The sequence below is a fragment of the Osmerus eperlanus genome, chromosome 10 (assembly GCF_963692335.1).
Source record: "Osmerus eperlanus chromosome 10, fOsmEpe2.1, whole genome shotgun sequence".
Lineage (NCBI taxonomy): Eukaryota > Metazoa > Chordata > Actinopteri > Osmeriformes > Osmeridae > Osmerus > Osmerus eperlanus.
The window spans coordinates 3,668,915-3,684,866 of NC_085027.1; the positions used below are offsets into that span (position 1 = coordinate 3,668,915).

The 15,952-nt window shown below is 48.4% G+C and overlaps 1 protein-coding gene across 3 annotated transcripts in view; it reads right to left on the reverse strand.

The window, feature by feature from the left end:
• myo5aa (myosin VAa) overlaps window positions 1-15,952 on the reverse strand; it is a 32,215-nt gene that overhangs the window by 12,581 nt on the left and 3,682 nt on the right. For all 3 annotated transcript variants that reach the window (XM_062472035.1, XM_062472034.1, XM_062472033.1), the window contains exons 2-20: window positions 11,778-11,888; window positions 11,332-11,503; window positions 10,959-11,103; window positions 10,273-10,429; window positions 9,078-9,221; window positions 7,619-7,700; window positions 6,845-6,952; window positions 6,370-6,476; window positions 5,809-6,074; window positions 5,630-5,711; window positions 5,308-5,448; window positions 5,102-5,227; window positions 4,505-4,588; window positions 1,849-2,001; window positions 1,612-1,709; window positions 1,322-1,408; window positions 1,110-1,218; window positions 732-943; window positions 193-349 (exon numbers count right to left, since the gene is read on the reverse strand). In XM_062472035.1, coding sequence (XP_062328019.1) covers window positions 193-349; window positions 732-943; window positions 1,110-1,218; window positions 1,322-1,408; window positions 1,612-1,709; window positions 1,849-2,001; window positions 4,505-4,588; window positions 5,102-5,227; window positions 5,308-5,448; window positions 5,630-5,711; window positions 5,809-6,074; window positions 6,370-6,476; window positions 6,845-6,952; window positions 7,619-7,700; window positions 9,078-9,221; window positions 10,273-10,429; window positions 10,959-11,103; window positions 11,332-11,503; window positions 11,778-11,888 — 2,541 coding nt within the window. The remainder of the gene's footprint in view (window positions 1-192; window positions 350-731; window positions 944-1,109; window positions 1,219-1,321; window positions 1,409-1,611; window positions 1,710-1,848; window positions 2,002-4,504; window positions 4,589-5,101; window positions 5,228-5,307; window positions 5,449-5,629; window positions 5,712-5,808; window positions 6,075-6,369; window positions 6,477-6,844; window positions 6,953-7,618; window positions 7,701-9,077; window positions 9,222-10,272; window positions 10,430-10,958; window positions 11,104-11,331; window positions 11,504-11,777; window positions 11,889-15,952) is intronic.

Genomic DNA, 15,952 nt, shown 5'->3' on the forward strand with positions numbered 1-15,952 from the left:
GTGTGTGTGTGAGACTCACCCCTGCTCTCCTTCATATCTGGGATGACTCTGTGTAATGCCAGGGTTTATTTTAAGACTCAACGACATGCTCACTGATCCGAGCTGGCCAAGTCTAGCAAGTGTGTGTTTACGTCTTTGTCTGCTAGAGAGTGTGTGTGTGTGTGTGTGTGTGTGTGGAGGGGCTCCTCCTACCCTGCGGTACTTCTGGCGGGCCATGTAGGCTCTGAGGATGGTCTGCATGGCCAGGGCAGCGGCCTGCTTCTGTCTGTAGCGTTTCCTCTCCATGTACATCCTCTGGAACTTCTGGATGATTGTTGCAGCCTGGGTCCGGCGCATGAACTTGGCCAGGCTGGGCAAGGAGGGTGGAAGACAGGGGAGAAGGGGAGAGGAAGAGAGGGAAGGAGGGTGGACGAGAGGGGAGAGGAGGAGTGGATGGGAGGAAAGGAGGAATCAGAAGAATACTTTTAAAGTAGAGCCCGACCGATAAAGGATTTTTAAGGCCGATATCGATACAAATATTTGGTGATTTAAAAATCCGATATATCGGCCGATATATATATATATATAAAAAAAATATATATAATAATCATATCCCACCGTTCACATCCATCCAATTTAGGGCTACATCATCTTTCAGCGCACTAACAGACACGATAGATTCAACCTATTTTCCTCTTACTCTATGTGATTGGCTAGGGGGGAAATGACTGACAGGTGCGCGGTCCACTCACCAGCGGGCCTGGTATCCGCGGGTGAATCTCTGGATGGTGATGGCGGCGTTCTTCTTGCGGAGGTACTTCTTGCGAGCCAGCCAGCAGCGGATGGTCTTCTGGATGCGTATACAGGCGACACGGAGCTTGTCTGCTCTCAGCTTCTCTAGATAGGCCACCTGGCCAGCTCGAAAGAAGATCTTGGTCTTGCCAAACTGATACTTGTCCTGATCCTGAAGGAACAGAATGAGGAGGTATGTGAGATGGCTCTGTTCATTTCAACCTTCATTTCAACTGAGAAGCCTCATTGGCCTTGGGCGATTGTTCGCCTCACCCTCCTACTCCCCTACATTCCAACCTCACCCTCCTACATCCCATCCTCGGACACCTGCTCCTTACCTCTACCAGCTTCTCCAGGACGTTCCTGCAGGTCATCTTCCTGTCTGCGAGAACGTCTTTCTGCTTCATCAGCACCCGGTAACGACTGAAGAACTCCTGATAGGTCCATCTGAAACACACACCCGGAGGAAGGTTAAAGGTCAAATGTGCATCTCATTTATACATACAGCATACTGTGTATGTGCTATGTAATGCAGTGTGTGTGTGTGTACCTGGAGGGGAATCCTGCAGCGGAAATGCGGATGGTCTCCAATACTCCGCAGGCTCGGAGTTGCTGAACCGCTCGTTTGGGGTCAAATCTGCACACACCATCCCTCCATCATCAATGCACCATCCCTCCATCATCAATGCACCATCCCTCCATCATCAATGCACCATCCCTCCATCATCAATGCACCATCCCTCCATCATCAATGCACCATCCCGCCATCATCAATGCACCTGCAATAACCCTCCGCCATCAATACAACGGGTTCCCTTAGAGAAGGAGCCATGCACTCACGTGAAGGGGAACTTGAGGTCGTTGGGTTTGATGCAGCGAACGTAGTGAGGAGTGGTGGCATTCAGAGTCTCCATCAAAAGCTGTAGAGAGTTCCGGAACTGTTGAAAGAACAGGGCACATACGAGGGTGGGTGTTAGAATAGCTTTTAACTGCCAGTCCACAGTGACAGTACAGCTGTTCCCTCCAGAGCAAAGAAGCAGGCGCGTTCCAGAGATTCCAGGGGCGTCAGTGTCATACCTGGCAGCCCACGGTCTTCTTGTGCTCCTTGCTGGAATGTGCAGCCCGGGTCTTTTCGGGTTTGATGCTGAGGCGCGTGCGACCACCGGGGACAGCCCCCGAGGGACTGGTGGCTTTCTCCTCTCCCCGGAACAGCTCAATCAGGAGGTCAAACTGGGGGCGGCCACAACACAGTCACTCAGGGACCTAGCATGGGGCTGAGGCCCAAGGCCTGGTAAATAAAGCGAGCTAGCTAGAAAAAGAACCTGGGGATCGTAGACTACAAGGCCAACTTGAGACCGTCTTGGGGGAAAATATATACTTTTCTTTTGAAAAGACTATTTCTTAGAATTGTGGTCTATATGATGTGCAGTAAACATACATTTGCTAGCCAAGGCTGAAGCCACAAGTCAGATTATGAGCAGAATAAGGCAGTGAGGAAATGTGTGGGGTTTGGGGATTAACTGCTGACTGACACAAGCTGAACTGAGTTGTACTGAACTGATCAAGATAGTGACGATGACATGGTTTGTTTCAGCACAATACAGGCCAGGTCAACATGACAAGTGTGAAAAGGTTACAGCAGTTCTGGCAATGGAGCAATAACTAAGATTTCAAAATATAAAACAGCTGGCAATTTGTCAAGTACTTACAGAAGTGAAATAATTCGTTTTCAACTCTTGCAGAATTGGAATAAAAATTTTAAGACAACAAATACACACAGTGTTGATGATCCGGTTGGACAAGAGCAGGAGTTAAAAAGGTTTAGAGCGATATGTACATGGTAGAATGGTGAACATCTTTCACAACCGTCTGCAAGGTTAATCTGAGAAGGTTAAAATGGTTACACAGCTTCAAATATATAATAATGTATGTCACTCTTCCATATGTCATTTAGCCAATGATTTCATCCAGTGTAATTGAGTGGTTCTACTGTAATGGCATACATCATGTATATATCCCACCATAGATCATATGCCTGCAGCACAGAGAGCAGTATATGTGAATATAACCAGGGGGTTATATTATGGTGCAGTCCTGCAGGGCCTCTGTCCTCCAGATCAAACCGCCACCATGCTGGTTGTCTCGATGGCGCCCCCTAGCACACTGCCTCAGGCTGGAAATGGGAACACTCTGCCTCCTTTTTATCCTCCCCTATACAGGTTTAATCAATCCGGGATCCTCTTAACCCAAACTTCTTCTTTCTCCTTTTTGTGGTTAGTTAGTGCCCCGCATGCATCCCTTCATCTGACTCCATCCCACCCTCACCCTGGGTGGTTAGACTGCTGAGGGCCCTCCCACCCTAACCCTGGGTGGTTAGACTACCGTGAGCCCTCGTGACAGGAAGTGTGAGCAGGAAGTAGAGAAAGAAAGACAGGAGAGGAGAAAGGATTGAGGGAGATGTTGGTCAGCATTGTAAGAATGCCTGCATTTACCTTCTGCTCAGGGGAGAGGGTTGTCATGATGGAACAAAAACCAAAACATACATGGGACAACAGGTGGGACAGACAGCACAATGAGAAAAGCAAAGATTAACGACAACCAAAAGTCTTAATTACATTCCCAAACTGAAATACGAAAAAAGGGATTCAACCCAAATCAAAAGGCAAACACGCTACCCGAGCTTAATTAGGAAGATCTGATGGAGGAGTGGTGTATGATAGGAAAATACATAACACACACACACACACACCACATGAGAGATGTGTTGAGCTTGGCTAGCTATGTTTCTAGAGCTTCGTTAGATGCCCGGCAGGGAGTCATCATCACTTCTAGACCATTAATGGTTAGTCAGGCCGGTGTCCATGACGACAGGCTAGTGCTGCTATGGTAGGTTCTTTCAGTAGAGTTGGACACATGTTTACATGTGTTTCTGTGGATGTGTGTGTGTGAGTGAAAGGTAGTGTGAGTGTGTGTGTAAGTGTGTTTAGCGGACTGTTAGCGGTTAGATTAGACCATGTTTAACCCTTACCCCACTCTGCTCCTGCAGGAGTCTATAACAGAACAGTCAGAGGGCATAGTGAACATCTGGACCTGCATGCAGCACAGATGATATCCTGTGTGTCACTATAACGTGTGTGTGCGAGTGTGTATGTGTACTGTATGTGTACATGCTTATCAAAGGGTCAGGATTTAAAGGCTCAGGCCTTTTTTCAAGTGGTTGTACAAAGTTTATCCTCCCCAGGAACAAAACACACACAGCATGTTTTTTTTGCAGATGTCAAATATATGTACGAGCAGCATCATTGTGTGTGTGTGTGTGTGTGTGTGTGGGGGGGGAGCACATGACTGGATGTGCTCACTATGCCACAAAGGATTTAACGCTGCAGTTTAAGACAATAACTTAAATGAATGACATGACCACAAATCCCCTAATTCTCCAGTTTACACAGCGTGGACATGCAGTGCTCACCCTGCTGAGTCCCCAAACACAGTCCTGCCTCACACGCTGAAACTCAAACACAACCCCTTTCTCTCTCATATCTGCCCTCTCAACGGGGACAGAAGATAGCACCACCATATTCCTCCTGAACTGCAGAGGGCGCTGTTTCTCCTCCCCCTCTCCCCTCCCAAGAGAATGTGGTCCACCTTGCTTCCTGTCAGATGACATCACTGCTGGACTGTGGATGTAACGATGACAGGTTGGTGGAGTTGTGCGTGTGTGTGTGTGACCCACCTTGCTGGCCTTTAAAACGTTGATCTGCTCCTCGTTCACTGTGTCTTTGTTCTTCGCCAGGAAGCCATCACACTGGTACTCCACCTGACACACACACACAGAGTATTCTACATGCATACATACATATTCGACATCTCCCTGTTGTTAATACTTTCAAATTAATATACGATGAAAACAAATGTGTTTGAGCCAATAATCAGTATAGTCTTCATGGTCTCCTGCAAACGTGAGGGGGGTTAGGAGAGAGATTGGAGAAGGACGCCCCGTCCCCTTTAGTAACTTGATATAGTCTAAAACCGGCCAGAGCAATACTGGGTCAGCTGGCTAGCAATCAACATACATCACACTTACACAAATCATACAGAATTACACACACACACACGTTTGTACACCCTCAGTATATTTGGTTACGAGAGGTGACATTCTGACAGAGAAGTCTCACCCCTTCTCCAGTGCGCGATGAACCCTGTGCTCCGAAGTCAAATTGTATCTCTGACCCCAGGCAAACCCTTCACCAACAACCACAGAAGAAATATTTCTATAGGTCCAGGAGGCTACAGGAGGCAGGTTTGTGCCCAAAAGGTACCGCAAAGGTACCTTGTCAGCAAAGTGCTGGATGATGAAGGCCTTGTTGGACATTCGGGGCTTCTCAAACAGGCTGCAGGTCTTCAGGTGAGTGTTGTACAGCTTCTGGGCCCACGAGTCGTCAGAACCCTTGGGCATCTGGGACCGGGCGAGACACAGGGTCAGGTGTGCAGATGGTGAAAAAGAGCACTTCCTGTGTGCTTGTGTCTGAGTGTTACCTTGCACTCCTCATCCAGCAGGTCTAGGATCCCCATCCTGGACTCGATGAGGTTGATGCACGGCTGGTTATCATAGAAGTCGATCAGAGTCCAGGGAATCTGCTCCCTCATGTACTCCTCCTGCTCCAGCTTAAACACATGCTGTTCTCACACACGGGCATACACACACGTGCGCGCACACACACACACACACACACACACACACACACACACACACACACACACACACACACACACACACACACCAGTTGCATTTGGACTGTCAGAAAGTCAAAGTGCTCTTCCACAACCACAACACAAAACCTAGCCCCCCACAGCTCACCATGTTAAACTGCTGCTGGAGCTTCTCATTGGCATAGTTAATACAAAACTGCTCAAAGCTGTTGATCTCAAACGTCTCGAAACTGAGTGCGAGACAAGAGAACAGGCAGTTAAAAACACACTGATAAACACCCCGTCAGAAGAAGCTGTCCCCGTCCACCCAGGAACCTAGACGCCTACCCGTAGATGTCCAGAACCCCTATGAAGGAGTGTTGCTTCTGGGTGGCGTGCAGGGACTTATTGACATGCTCTACTATCCAGTTAAAGAGCTTGGCGTAGATGTGCTTGGCCAGGGCGTCGCGGGCGTTGGTGGCCTGCAGACGGGGTATGGGCTTGATGTACGTCTCCGTGGCCGTCTTCAGCTTCTTGTGGCACAGCCAATGGGACATGTCTTGGTAGGTCACGCCCACCAGATCACAGAAAGCCGTCAGGTGTTGGTTACTGGGCTGTGGGAGGGACCGAGGGTAACAGACAGTTGAAGCTTGGTTAAAAAGCTCCTCGTGAGTTTTTCCTGGGAGTTTTTTTTCCTTGGTCTTCCTTGAGGGTTTAGGTTGGTTGAGGGGCAGTTCTATGGGCTCTGTGACATGCTTGCGTGTAAAAAGGGCTATACAAATACGTTTTGATTTGATTTTTGATTTGGTTCAAAAGCGTCCGCTGAATGTAACGATGTGTAAATGTGGTGTCAGTCGTGGGTGAGGGTGGATGCAGGGAGGTGTACAGGGGTGAGACGAGTCTCCTCACAGGTATGACGCTGCTGTCAGAGTCTCGGTCCTTCACCTCCACGTTGCCCAGATGCAAGATGGCTGCCAGCACCTGGAACAGCCCCATCTGGTAGGACTCATTAATGCCTGCAGGGAGGGGGGGAGTGAGAGGACACACAGACACACACACACTTCTCAGTCCCTGGCTAATCGTCTGGAACTGTGGGAAATTGAATGACGAAAACACATCCTGTCTCTTAGACACACGCAGAAACAGGCAAACAGATCTCAGATTGTTGTTGGCCGAGCATGAGGCAATCAACTGACATTTTACTGCTGGGTTCTCTGGGTGACCTTTCTGCTCCACTTGGGCGTAAAGAGCAGACTGTCTGTGTGCATCTCTGTCTGGGAGGCGGGGGGCATTTCCTTGCAGTTGAGGTGAAGGATCTTCAGTAGTGACCATCTTGGTGTGTGCGTGCGTGTGTGTTCGTGGTCGGTGTGTGTGTGTGCCATACCTAGCAGTGTAAAGGCATGGCGGGTGGTGCTCAACTCCTTGGCATCGTCCACTCCGTCGATGACAGGGTTGCGTCCTTGCTTGGTGAACAGGAAGTCATCCGCACTGCCTGGAGGGGGGAGTGGGGAGGAGGGATTGCAAAGAGACAGAGCTTGAGGACAGAAACGGGTCACTGTGTCTAGGAAATGGGGACACACAGTCGTCTGCTGACTGACTGGCCGACACACCTGTCACAGTGGTGACAGGCTCAGATAATTACATGTTTGATTAATGGAGACACGAAACACACTGTTATTCGAAACACTCACACGCACGCACGCACACACACACACACACACACAGCCTTAGCCCAAATGTAAGCATCCATAGCCTGTTGCCTGGCAACACAGGGCCTAATATTACCGTGACATCCCCTCCATTTACCAAGCCTCACTTAATCAGTGCACCAGCTGAAAGAAGACACAGACTGGCAGTGTGTGTGTGTGTGTGTGTGTGTCTCGAGGAGCAGGATGAGCAGGTGTGTCTTCTCAGTGGGAGTGTTCTGATAACGAAAAGCCAGATCAGCTCGATGACAGAGAGACAGCTCGATGACAGAGAGACACAGAGACAGCTCGATGACAGAGAGACACAGAGACAGGCCAGGCCTGCAACATCCAGCCACCAGAACCAGGAAACCACTGAACAATCATACAAAACAGACACACAATAAACCAGACTGCACGTTTTAATCCCAGGCTCATGTTACCAAATGCCAGGCTTTGTCAGGACGACTTACTGAGTTTTAACGCCTTTAGCTCTGGCAGGTGGGCCGATGCACACAGCTGGTAGAAGATGTGATAGTTCCTCTCCTCGTCCGCCTGGAAGGACACATACAGTGAACAATCAATAATTATTACAGAACAACACCTGTCATATCCATTTATCAATCAGTCATATCAGTGAGTTATTTGTTTGTACAGTTCAACTATGACAAACCCACGCACTGCCCTGGCAGCATGCCGGCACACACACACACACACACACACACACACACACACACACACACACACACACACACACACACACACACACACACACACACACACACACACACACACACACACACACACACACACACACACACACACACACACACACACAGGGAGGAATGTGACAGAGGCAAACCCTCTTCACATTCCTCATCTGTGGATTTTCAAGGTGTGTGTGCAGATGTCACATTTAACTAGACTGATCTAAAGGAGTTTCCCAGCTCCTGTTCCACCTCAACAGAAACCGCACTAGCAGGACACTGAGTAAAGACACAGGGAGATAACATAGCAGGCTGGGGGGGCCAGGGGAGGACCCAGCCATTGAAGGATTGTCACAGGGCCAACACAGAGAGACAGGGCCAGGAAAGAGAGAAACCTGGGTGTCTTGAAGAAGGAAGTTAGTGCAGCTCACTTGTCTGGTGTACCGTAACAGACACCTCAGAATGCACCCAGTCAGACTACATAGCTTTGAGTGTAAGTGAGTAAGCAAATTACAATGTACTGTAGGTCTACCAGCCACAAGTTAACACTCTATACCATTCTAATCTAGAATGTGACACCTTCACTACAAATCCTCTTTGGTAGCTGTCACATTAAGAGAAATACAAGGAGTGTTTGTTTGGGTCAGATTGTGTGAACAGCTACTGACTATTGGTCTCTGCTCTAGATGAAGATATTTGAAAAGCAAGTTTCCAGTAAAAGCAGCATTTCTGTGTCTCTACATGGTTGCCCGACCATGTAGAGAGATAACATAATAATAAAATAGCAAGCTATAGACCTGTGTTATAGAAAAGGTATCCTTAAATGACTTATTTTGTGATCTGGTGACAAAAAATAAAAACAAATATATTTTCAAAATTAACTTGATCTTCCAGGAGGGGCGGGGCGCCCCCCTAATATAATGGTAGGGGAACACTGGACGGTTAATTTTGCACTTCGGGATGGTACTGAGACAGTGAGTAAAAAGTTAGTTGCGAGCGCTGATTAAGTCTCTCTACAGCCAGAGAAACACCAGACTAGAGAAGGACCAGGCAGAACATCGGACTGGGATGTGTGAAAGTCTCCTTTGGTCTCCCTTCGGAAAAGGTGAACCTTTTTTACCTTTTGTCCTCCAAAAAAGCCTGCTTCTCTCTCTGCATGGCCACACGCAAACCTGGACGCAGTGTTTGTTGGGTTATACCTCTGTGCGTGTGTGTTGTTGCTCACCTGAAACACCACTCGAGACTTCTCCAGCAGATACGTCCTCATGTTGGCTCCGATTATGCGATAGCGTTTGTCGAAGCCAATCTCGATGTACTTCCCAAAACGACTGCTGTTGTCGTTCCTGGTAGTCTTGGCGTTCCCTATCGCCTGAGAGGACACACAGAATCAGGGGTGTTTTTAAACTAAATATCAAGCATTTTGCAATCTGAGGTTTTATCAAATGTTTTCCAAGGGGGTGGGTAGGTGGGCTTTGGTGTGGCGCTAAGCATCATGGGGGATGGAGTCCTGCTAGGTCGGCAGAGACAGCAGGAACGTCGTCAGCTCGCACGTACGCGCACACACACACAAACGTCTGGCTAGAAATTGAAACACAAGAAACACTGCCTTACTGCAGGGGGATTCTTACCCAACATTCACATACCCCTTTGGCAAGAGGGTTAGAGAGTGTGTGAGGACACAGTGCGCTTGCTGAGCTAAGGGCAGACACACTTTCACTGTTCACTGCAGACAAGGAGGCTTTCAGCATAGCCGGCAGGTATTCCAGTCTCTCCTTACATAGGCAACACAGTCTCTCTCTCTCACACTCCTATAGAGTACCTCTGTGTCACTACCAGCTGATGCAATCCTGAATCACACACAGGCACACATACTAATTCATTCTCTATTCTGATTTGACATCCTGTCTTTGCAACACGAGGAAGAAAGATGCCTATTCATCATGTGAGCTGTGCTCTGAGCTGGCTGATCCTGCTGGAAGTGCTGGTAGAAAAAGTGATGTCATTGACACAAATAGGAGGGGGGAGGGGTGGCATATGGGCACAGGGGAGATCTTTTCCCGTCCCATATGACTGTATGATCACACACACACACACACACACACACACACACACACACACACACACACACACACACACACACACTCTGCAGGGAATGCTCTCAACTGACACAGCAGAGGGCAGCCTACGGCAGGGGAACAGAAAAACAGAAGAAGGAGGGACGGGGGGGGGGGGGGGGAGGAGGAGAAAAGGAGCAGGATGAGCTTTCTCTTTTGTCCTCTTCCCCGGTTCCTCCTCATCACAGCAATTAGCTCGCTGGGCCTGTGGGAGGGCTCTCTTGAGCTTCAAGGTCTGCATTCACACTTGGCATGCCATGTGTAAACACACAAGCACCTAAACACATATACACACACGGTCTTTACCTCCATGATGGGGTTGGAGGCCAGCACCTTCTCCTCCACGTTGGTCTCGCTGGCTGAACCGCTGACGGTAGCAAAGTACCTCATGGCATACTTGGCCGACACAGTCTTCCCCGCCCCCGACTCGCCGCTCACGATGATGGACTGATTCCTCTCATCCCTGACGGGGCGCAGAGGAACACACACAGAGTGAGAGGACTGTGTGTGTGTGTGTGTTATCAGGTTCTCTCCAGTGTAGCAGATGTAATACATATCGTAGAGCCCAGCTGGGGACAGAAGTCAGTGATGGGTCAAAACGAAAGACCTCACAGACCTCAAGCGAGTGATGTGTGAATGCCTGTGTGTTTAAAGGACTCCAAGGAGAGTTGTTACAAGGAGTCGAGAGAGAGAGAGAGAGAGAGAGAGAGAGAGAGAGAGAGAGAGAGAGAGAGAGAGAGAGAGAGAGAGAGAGAGAGAGAGAGAGAGAGAGAGAGAGAGAGAGAGAGAAATGGGTGGTGAGAGAGAGAGAGCGAGAGAGAGCGAGAGCGAGAGAGCTGGGTGGAGAGAGAGAGCTGGGTAGAGAGAGAGAGAGACCACAAGTGTATTTCTGGATCCATCCTAGCTCAGCTCTGACCTACAAACCTGAGAGATGGAGGACAGGCCTGCAACAGGAAGAGAGACTACAACTTGTACTTGTAAAACACACACACCTGGCCATCTGTTTGTAGGCCTCCTCTGCCACAGCGAAGATGTGTGGGTCCATATCTCCCATGTTCTGTCCGCTGTAAGCGTTGATGATGTCAGAGCCGTAGATGGGCAGGCTCTCATAAGGGTTGATAGCCACCAGCACGATCCCTGCAGGTCAACATAGCAGGGATGAGAGAGACACACCATACACAGCCAGACTGATCAAACAAACTATGATTTGAGACACAAAATGTGTTTGAGTCTGCTGTCCACACACACTTATCCAAGTGTGTGTGGACATTTTGCATGATCATGCGTCATTGTGTGCATGCTGGCGTACCACAGCAAACTTGGGTGTGTTATGTTGTGTGTGTGGGCTGTTGCATTGAGGCCTACCACAGTAGGTGTAGATGAGTTTAGAGTCTATGAAGCGGACTTTGAGGTTATGCAGCACAGCCGGTTCGTGGAGGTAGCTGAGCGCCGTCAGGTCATTCTCCCCCACCAGGATGTCAGGGTTCCGCAGGTGGGGGAGGTTCTTAGTCTTGGGGTCCAACTTGTGCTCAATATTCTGGAGGAGAACGTGAGCATGGAACAGTTTAGTAGGGGAACAGACGACGTCTCCATGGAGGGGAGTTTCAACCCCCCCCCCCCCCCCCCCATGTTTATTGTTTACTACTCTCTGGAAGCATCCGCTCACAAAAGCCCTGTTTAATCTGTGGAGAGTGCTAATGGTGAAACCAGTAAGCAATAATGAGATTGGCTTGAGTATGTGTGTGCGTCTCAATCTTTTCCTGTATCAGAAGAGGAAGGCCCCTTTCCCTCCATCCCTCCCTCCCTCTCACCGTTCCATCCTCCAGCATGAGCTGCAGGGAGCTGTCGCCATTGTTGTAGTCCTTTGTCAGCTCAGCGGACTTCCACACCTCCTCTGCGTCGGGTACCCACACCCGAGCAAACTACAAAGAATAAAGAGAGAGACAAGAGAGAGTGACGTTAGAACGGCCAGAGCAATTCCACTTAGCAGGAATTACACATTGCAAAACATTCCTGTCCAGTCTACTTTAATACTCAAAACCCACATTAAACATGGCGACAGCAAGTCCACTTACACAACATTACAAAAGACTAGCTTGCCAAACCCAATTCCACAACTTGGAGAAAAGCAAGCCAACTTTTCTCTGATATATTGGCAAAGCTAGTTCAGGCTGTTAACGACACACAATCACTGCTGGTGTTGGTCTTGGCCTTCCCCACAAGGGACTTAAATTCTGCATGCGATCACAGACCCAGACACACATGCGTTGGAAAGTACCTGCATATTATTGTGCAATTGCTGCCACCCTCCATCACCCCCAGCTCCTTGATACAGTCTTAACTAAGTATACTTCTACTTGACTTTAATGTTCTGGGAAACCTTCTGACTTTCCCTGAGACGAGTGCCTGAGTGACAGCTAATATTAACCAATGTAAAATCTGCATTAAATGGTAAACCTTGGGATTCTTCACTAAACATGTCTTAAAGCCTACGCCTGCATCAGGAGAACTTTTAGGCCCAGGTTCCCAGACATGGATTAAGCCTAGGCCTAGATTTAAAACTTTCAATGGAGATCTTAATTGAAATGTTCTCTTACTTTAGGACTAGGCTTAATCCATGTCTGGGAAACTGGGCCTTAGTTAATTATCTCAGGAGGTGGTCTGAAGCTACCATTCATGAAAACAACACACAGAGATCAGACAACACACAAACATCATTACTAATGTGACAAATTAAAAAACCTGAGGAATTTCAAGTACTGGGATGTAGCCTATATGCACAGTAAACAAGGATGCCAACTTTGCTCGTTAAATTACAGGAAACATTGTTAAAACATTAAAAGGAATCAACCCCAAACTTTAGGTGGACAATCCCAAACACAGGCCCAACACACCCATGTAGAGCGATAGGCCACGCCCCTGACGCCTCTTGGTTCTGGGTCGGCAGGCCCCGTGGCCAGACCCAGTCAGCTGACCGGAGACATGTGAAACACACTGATGAGAACAGACTCAGTCACATGGTTGAGGAATCCAGCTAACAGCCCAGACACACACACAGACACACACTGCAGCCTCAATCAACACGGTGTTGAAGAAAGTGTGTATGTGGAAGCTGTTTGAACTTTCAACCACACACACACACACACACACACACACACACACAAAAGCTCCACTCAACATGGTGTAGAAGAGTGTGTGTGAGTGTGAGCCATCTGAACCTCCACACACACACACACACACACACACACACACACACACACACACACACACACACACACGTAATATTGGATTTAAGCAACCAGAAGATCGTCTCACCCAGCTGAATAACCAATCAGCATCATCCTATTTTGTTTACAGTTTAATGATCTGCATTACAAACTGCTCCATTAACCTCCAGCACTGGCCATACCCACAAACAGCTTCACACATACAGTATGGGGCTGGGGCTGGAGTCAGACACACATTCAGCCTGGGCTAGGCTCGAGGCTAATGTATTTATTTAGCAGACACTTTTTTCCGAAGCGACACACTGGTCTGGGACTGAACCCAGGATCAAATGTAGGCCTACACACTGAGCAGGAGGATGAAACTTGACTTCCTTGGATAGAGCCAGCCATAGGGGCTAGTCTATGATCAATCCCAACAGAACACATAACAGGGCACTGAAGACACTGCCATTCAAAAGCAATGTTTAATTTCTGATTACTTCCTTGTTTAAAATTGAAAACTGATCTTTGTATCAATGGGAAATCTGAAAGCTAAATCATGTGAAGGTACAGACTACTAACATTTTACAGTGCAAATGTTCATCGCAAGCATCGCTAATCCTGTGTTGTGGTATTGATCTCTTTTACAATGATGTTACGTCTGCTACATATAAATGACTGTAGAATGAAATTTAGCCAGGGTTGTCATCACACAAGCATAGTGTAAACGCTGGGACAGCATTGGCTAAGGAAAACAAGCTGTCTCCTTATTGGTAGGATGTGTTAAGATGGCTGCCAGGGGCCCGGTTTATAGCAACTGCCCTGGGAAAGTCACACAGACGGGTAAAGAGTTAGTCTGGATTTACGTGAAACAAGTTCCTAAAGTAGGAAAGCCTTTCCTGAAGTGTTATAATATGACCGTTAACAACCGGGTTTGACATGGAGAGCTTGTTTGGAATTATGTCAGATTGTGTTTGTTAGCCAGAGTTCTCAGAGAACTACACTCACCCATGACTCGAGACCAACACAGTTTAATAGCAGGGTACAGCTAACCTTCCAAGAACATCCAGATTGCCCTCCATGAACATTTACAGCGATACTCTGTGGAAACGTCTGGCGGTCATCCTGTTGCGTAAATGCTACAGAGTTCAGACAGAGCACAGAAAGACTTCATTGTAAAATGTCATATTATATCAGCCCAGGAGCCACATTTCAGATCCAAGTTCTTAGTTCTCACAAACATAATCAACCATTTGTGTGTGTGTGTAGGGGAGGTTCAAGAAAAAGGCTTGTTAGTGGTGTGTGTGTGTGTGTGTTTGTAGGCTGGACGCTAACACTGAGGTGAAAAGAGAGAGCAGTAACTGGCCAAACTCTTACTCGGCTCTGGTAGCCTGAACACTGGTCTGGTCTCTCCCAGCTGAGCCAGCTGCAGCACTGCAGAATCTCTCCTCTTTCTCCCCCTTTATTTACCCGTTTCCCAGAGGAAGAGAGCTCAAGCGAGGGCACGCTCAGGGATGGGTAGGGGGTACTCTCAGGTGGAGACTCAAACCAGAGATTATAGGAGGTCAAGCACCTGCCGCCCAGCTGACTGGCTCCATGTGCAGGTCAGGACCAGACACGTTCAGCTCAGTACAGTAGCACAATGCCCATCCTGGGTGTGCTCTCAGAATGATACCCATCCTGCTTTCACCATCCTCCATCTGGTCATGCAGCCTATCCTTCTCTTTCCTACGCCCCTTCACAGACACGCATCACCTGTTCCTCATGGAGAGAGGCCTGAGCACAGGCTCCTAGCCACACAGAGAGAGAGAGAGAGAGAGAGAGTAGAGAGAGAGAGAGAGAGAGAGAGAGAGAGAGAGAGAGAGAGAGAGAGAGAGAGAGAGAGAGAGAGAGAGAGAGAGAGAGAGAGAGAGAGAGAGAGAGAGAGAGAGAGAGAGAGAGAGAGAGAGAGAGAGAGAGAGGTGCGGTAAAAATAGCACAGCTTGCACTGAGTAACATCACACCCACTGAGGCATCACAACACTGCTGAGCACACTTCCTGATACTCCTAGCACACACACACATACACACGATCCACTTCACACACTAGGAGTTGTGTGAAGTGGAGAAGAGACACCAGAGAGGAGAAGAGATAAGAATGTGTTTGTTGGCTGAGCTACATATGCTGCCCCTCAAGTAGTCACAACCTTCTCCTTTCCTTCCTCCCTTACTGTGGCAGACCGTGCTGAGGAGGAGGAGGAGGAGGGGGAAACAACTAGAAATGAAGAGTGGAACATAAGTGTGTGTGTGTGTGTGTGAGAGAGAGAGAGAGATTGGGTAGAGCTGCAGTGGATTGAGTCATATTTATAGAACAGTGTATCTCCTGGGTCAGAGAACAGAGGAGACTTGAAGGGTAACATTCAAGCTGCCATCACACACACACACGGTCAAAAGCAAGCTCCAGTGAAAGACACTCAGAGGAAAGAGAGATTGTGATGAGTCAGAGGGACCCCGCCCTGTCTGCCACATGGCCGAGCGGTTCACGTAAGATGGGAGGAGGAGGAGGACGAGGAGAGATGGAGGAAGGAGAGAAAAAGGGGGGATTATCCTCCTTGTGACATCAGGCCTCACGGCCTCAGGCCTCATGGCCTCAGTATCTCAATCATCTCTCTCTCACACACCACTTCTGTGACCTCCATCTGCCGGAGTACCCAAGAGGACCAATGACAGTGAGATTTATGCAGACTAGCTGTATTTCTGACAATATTCATGTCATGCCAACTGCAATTCCAAACTTCCTA